Raw genomic sequence first — 5,913 nt, 5'->3', positions numbered from 1 at the left:
ACAATAATTTCTAGGTCTTCTTTCACTTAAATACTAATAGACTTCGTATACCTTACTATTATGGTCATGTGGTATAGCCCCATTCCATAAATACAGAGTATTATAGCTTGTGCCTTTTTTTTTTCATCCCAAAATGTCAAATTTCGACGAAACTCATTTTCTTCGATTCGTTTACCCTCTAACCTTCACGACTTTACTAATCACTTATTATAAATAGCATAACCCTCAACTTGGATTTTGTTTGGAGATGGTAAAATGTAATAGTTGCTTGGAAATTTTGAATCTTTTCCAAGTAGAAATCCCTTCATTTTCGATATTAACCATACTGATCCGAGGAGTGTTTAGCCCGTTTCTGATTTGGTATACATACACCATTTCTTGTTGCGAGTTGCTTCTGATCTTCCATGATCAAGTGCTCTTGACAATTGAGTTAACATGAGAATTAGGAACGTTTTTAGGTAGAGATAGATATAAGAAGGTATAGCAAATATATGTACGGTTCTTTTGTTTAAGTTTTGGTGTATCTGTAGTTTTCAATAATTTTTAATTTATTTAGATGAAAAAATATAAAACTAACTTTATGTAAAGGAGATTTTCTAGAAAAGAGCCGATAAAAAAGGGGATGATTGAATGTTTCTTTTCCTAAACATCTGTGTATTATAACATTTATTTTTATTTTAATAAGGTTTTCAAGTGGATTGTTAATAGATTGCCACTTGGCTTGTTAATAACTTGTCACTTGACTAAATGACAAGCCAAACTCTATTTCTTTAATATATATATATATATATATATATATATATATATATATATATATATATATATATATATATTGTTAACTAGAAATTTCTTATCGGATGAATGGAGTTAATAAAAATAAATAAGATGTAAATAAATAAAAGAAAGTAAAAGGAAACTTGTATCCAACCGAAAAAAGAGAGACGGTAACTAGTGGCTTAGGAAATAGGAATGGCAATATAAGGAAAGAAAGTAACTTGAGTCCCAAGCGCAACCCTCCCAAGAACTGTAATTAGAAATTTCCTATCAGACCAAATTGCAGTTAATTACCTAAGGTAAAAAGATTCAAAAACCTTGAAAACGGAAAAGAGGAAAGTAAGTACATTATTCTTTAATTTCTTAATCTTTTTTTATTTTGTAAAGAAACTATTTACTAGAAATTTCCTATATACTGGATGAATGAAAGTATGTTAAAATAAATAAAATGAAATCGAGAAAAAGGTAAGCAAATTATATTTTCAGATTCTTCTATTAAATTGCGGAGTATTAAGTTAGTTAAAAAAACGTACGTATTGTGGAAATCAATAAAGAAAGTAACTTAAGTCCCAAGTGTTAACCTTCCGCAGAAATCAACACCTTTTCCTCTCCTAATAATTTGTTTCCTAAATTTTCTGTTGGAATTAACCTGATCAAATATCTATAAATAGTCAATTACAGCATTCACGTCAATAAGCTTCCTCCATTCGTTTAGGGTTTCGTTTCATAGTTAGTCTTCTAACTTGAGAGAACAATAGTGGTTCTTGTCTTTGCATATTGCGGCAATTGCTATTGTCTCATTCTTGTGTTTCTCTATAAGCAAGAAAAAGAGACGACCATATATACCATGTCGACGTTACCTGTACGCCGTGGGTGTATCATGGGTGTTCGGTTTCACCCAACTGAAGCAGAATTGATCAACTTTCTGAAAAGGTTCCTAAAGGGCGAGCCTTTACCGAGTGAATGCCATAATTTCCAACTTGCCGATATCTATGGAGACCAACCACCATGGGAGATATTTGGAGCTTCTGATCATCCCGAAGAGAAGGTTCGCTTTTTTTTTACTCGGTTGAAGAAGCAGAAGAGCGAACATACAAGGGTACGTCGAACTTGCGCCAACGGGACATGGAAAGGCCAAACAAGTATTGATCCTATCAAGAATGGTAAGGGAACTGTGGTTGGGTTTAGAAGATGTTTCAAGTTTCAAACTAGTCGTAGTAAAGAAGGAGAGTATAATAAAATTTGGCTGATGAAAGAATATTCCGTCCGGGATGATTTCTTTAGAGAAAACAGTATTCCTAAGGAGGATATTGTTGTGTGCCGAATCAAGAAGAATATAAGAGCTGAGAAAAATTATGGGGTAACTATGGAGGAACAAGATGTTGCCAAAATAATCGAAGCTATGTTGCATGAACCTGATGAAGATTACTGCACAACAGTACAACCAGCACCAATTTGTCAAGCTGAAAATCAAGTCATGGACGAGACTCAGAAGATGAACGAACATAATAATAGCAGCTATATTAATGACTGCTCCAACTACCAAGAAGAGATCTATTGGGCTGATGATGTGCTCCTAGATATTGACGATTTTGGTGATATAATTTGATGTTAATCTTCACAATCTTGAATAATGAATGGTGGAACCAGAACGCAGGGAAGGAGAGAGCAGCAATCAGTTTACAACTTTATTGAATGAAGTTTACTCAATGGAACTTATAGAAAAGTAGAGCTTCTAGCTAAGTAATAGTGTCTCATCCGAACAAACTTCTTAAGAGAAGCTTGCCAGAAGATTTTACTTGTATTCATGTATATGGAGTATCATTTAATAATTTTGCCATGATTTTACCTATATTATTCCTCTAGTGTATCTTGTTCGTTTCGCTGAAAATAATTATCTTTTGTTGTTTCGATTGCGAGACCCATTAGGAAATATAGGAAACGTATCTGCGCTTTGAGTGAGAAAAAATATATCTTACTTTCACACATACACACAACACCATCTTACTACAATTTTCTTAAATTTTTTTTAACACTTTAACAATTTGAACCCTTATGAGTACTATAAAGTTCTTTCTACATCGTTGCTCGTGATATCGCAATGAATCTCTCTTAATTAACTTATATGTTGTAAAGGATTTCATCCATCAAGTTATGCCTTCTGATTTAGTTTACATGTACAATTTAGTATCCCACATATTTGGATTTCTTGTCACGTTCTTACTGGTTTCTCTAATTCCGTATACATTAATACACATATATATACGCGTAATCAATGTTGGTGCAGGCTTTAATTTTGTAAATCCCTAAAAGTTTTTATTCTCTTCCGCATATTCAGAGGGGGGCATAACTGGTCCATATCAGGGATTGTTGACGTTTCATATCTGACGTCGTCTTCAAAGATAGGTCTAGTGAGTAGAAGAAGTGCAGAAGCGTCCATGACTGTGTTCGCACAGTTTACGTAATTTTCTAAATGGAAAACCTACTCTATATCAATCTATTAGGAACAAATGCTTCTCTCATTAAGTATATGCTTCATGTCGTTGCCAAATATATGGCCATGAATAATTATTTTGAGGCACACCAATTTTGAGTTCAACTTTGGTCACTTACCCTAGATTATAAGTCGATGTCAATCTTGCTGTTATCTTAAAAAATATAGGTCTGACGATATTAACAGTACTTGATTTTCTTGGTTTGAATTTGATAAATTTTCTCTGATGTTAAGATTTTTGGGATTAAACTAATTTTGGGCGATAAAAAATAATTATTTTGAGGCACACAAACTTTGAGTTCAACTTTGGTCACTTACCCTATAGTATAAGTCGGTGTCAATCTTGCAGTTATCTTAGAAAATATAGGCCTGACGATATTAACTGTACTTGATTTTCTTGGTTTGAATTTGATAAATTTTCTTGGCTGCCAAAATTGTTGGGATTAAACAAATTATGGGCGATAAAAAATAATTTTAGGTGCATAGATGGAAAAAGTAGAGGAAATATCAGCAGTTAATGGGAAATATTTAGTATTAACTAAGTTCTAACCATGGTTAAGATTTGGTTTTATTTAATATAATATATATTAAAATGCAACATGTGTCACTCAACTGAGTAAGAACTTGAGGAAATGGAGAGGAGCCAAATACTAATGAATGGAGCATTTATTTTTGGAAGTAAAGAGAAAAAAAAACTAAAAGCCCATAATCTGTGAATAGAAAATTGTGAATGTGTTTATTTTGTGATTATGTGTGTCATTCAGGAATAATGCCATTATTGAAAACTCAAATTTTCAAACTTCCAATCAAAAATTTAGAAGAGCTGTATTTAGTAAAGTTGTTTATAATAAATTAGTTTTGACAAGTGTTTTAAAAGGCGTGGGCGTAAGGCGAGGCGTTTTACATATACCTCAGCGAGGCGTAAGCCCCATGAGTATTTAGTTTTTTAATATTTCATAAAATAATATAATTACAATATATATTTATAAATAGGTAAAATTACATAAAAATCAAACAAAACTATAAATATGGGAAAAATATATATAGATGTGTTTCATCCCCATAAAAACTAGTCAAAACAATCCATTATACATTACTTACAAGCACAATTAACTTGAGTTGAAAGGAATAAAGTTTTTTACATGGAGGAACAAAAATGATGACTAACCTGCAATTTGAACTTTGAACTTGCTGATATAATGGAAAATGGAGTTCTCTTTGTATTTGCAAAAAACAAAATTGACTATTCGTTACTTTTGGGAGATAGTAGCAGACTAGCGGACAAGATAAAGAATTAGAAAAGGCCATAAATGTCACGACCCAAAATCCTAACCTGTCGTGATGGCGCCTATTTCAATACTAGGCAAGCCGACAACATCAGTAACCCACAATTTCTTTTAAATATGGAAAACATAATAATTAAGTTTAAGAGAAAATCCCACAAATACTGGATATAAATACACTCCCAAAATCCGGTGTCACTGAGTACATGAGCATCTATACATTACAAATCTGGACAACACTGTCTATAATAGTCTGAGACCAAATACAGTAAACAAGGAAATAGGGAAGGAGAGACGAGGTCTGCGAAATACGGCAGCTACCTCTAAATCTCCGAAAAATTAACTGTGCAAAAGAATCCACACCCACTGTGTTCGGGATCACTTGGATCTGCACACGAAGTGCAGGGTATAGTATGAGTACAACCAACTCAGTAAGTAATAATAATAAATAAGAACTGAGAGTAGTAACGAGCTTCACAGCTAAGTCCAAATACAATAATTTTCAACATAAAAGGGTAGGCATGTGCTCTCAAGTTTAACATTTAAAAATCCACAGTAATTTCATATCAACTTCGACTAAAACAGAAGATAATGTTTTTTAGAAATTTCCAAAATAGTGATATATGACAGCTGAAATGGAGCAATGATGAAATCAATGCATCCTCTAAGAGTAACAGTCACTCAGTCCTCCCATTCACTCCAACCTCACAGTCACTCTTTCCTCACAGTCACCCATTCCTCTCAATCACTCAACACTCGACACTCGTACTCAGTAGGTACCTGCGCTCACTAGGGGTGTGTACAGACTCCAGAGGGGCTCCTTCAGTCTAAGCGCTATAACAAGCCAATCATGGCATAAATCAACAAAATATGTTGCGGTGTGCAGCCCGATCCCATAAATATCCTCACAATTAGGCCTTCGTCCTCACTCAGTCATCAACGTCTCTAGTCTCTCGGGCTCTCAGAAATCATCATAAGCCGCCCAACAACAATGATATGATGCATCAATAATGAATAAGAAAGACTGAGATGTAATATGCAAGTAAAAATTGTGACTAAGTATGAAACAACAATTTAGCATATAATTCAACATGTACACGACCTCTATGGATCCAACAATGTCAACACAAAGTTTAAACATGATTTATAGATTAATTTATCTAAATACGTTGAAAATATACGGATGTCAATAGATTATTCAACTACACAGTTCCATGGAATTGAATAAGTCTCAATTCTTATGGTGCACTCCCACACGCCCGTCACCTAGCATGTGCGTCACCTCATAACCAGTCAGTGAACACATAATCCGGGGTTTCATACCCTCAGGACAAAATTTAGAACTGTTACTTACCTCAAACC

General features: G+C 33.8%; 1 protein-coding gene across 1 annotated transcript; it reads left to right on the top strand.

The window, feature by feature from the left end:
- The first annotated feature begins 1,621 nt into the window (after nucleotides 1-1,621).
- LOC104087660 (NAC domain-containing protein 90-like) lies at nucleotides 1,622-2,509 on the top strand. The gene has a single exon (XM_009592199.4). It carries the CDS (start codon nucleotides 1,622-1,624, stop codon nucleotides 2,381-2,383), a length of 762 nt encoding a protein of 253 aa, XP_009590494.1. The 3' UTR covers nucleotides 2,384-2,509.
- Nucleotides 2,510-5,913: the final 3,404 nt, after the last annotated feature.

The sequence above is a fragment of the Nicotiana tomentosiformis genome, chromosome 3 (assembly GCF_000390325.3).
Source record: "Nicotiana tomentosiformis chromosome 3, ASM39032v3, whole genome shotgun sequence".
NCBI lineage: Eukaryota > Viridiplantae > Streptophyta > Magnoliopsida > Solanales > Solanaceae > Nicotiana > Nicotiana tomentosiformis.
The sequence above is the reverse complement of the archived record's forward strand: the minus strand, read 5'-3'. Positions and strand labels throughout refer to the sequence as shown.

Excerpts from the sequence above, each read along its gene's own strand:
- LOC104087660 (XM_009592199.4), top strand. The coding sequence starts at position 1,622 with ATGTCGACGTTACCTGTACGCCGTGGGTGTATCATGGGTGTTCGGTTT.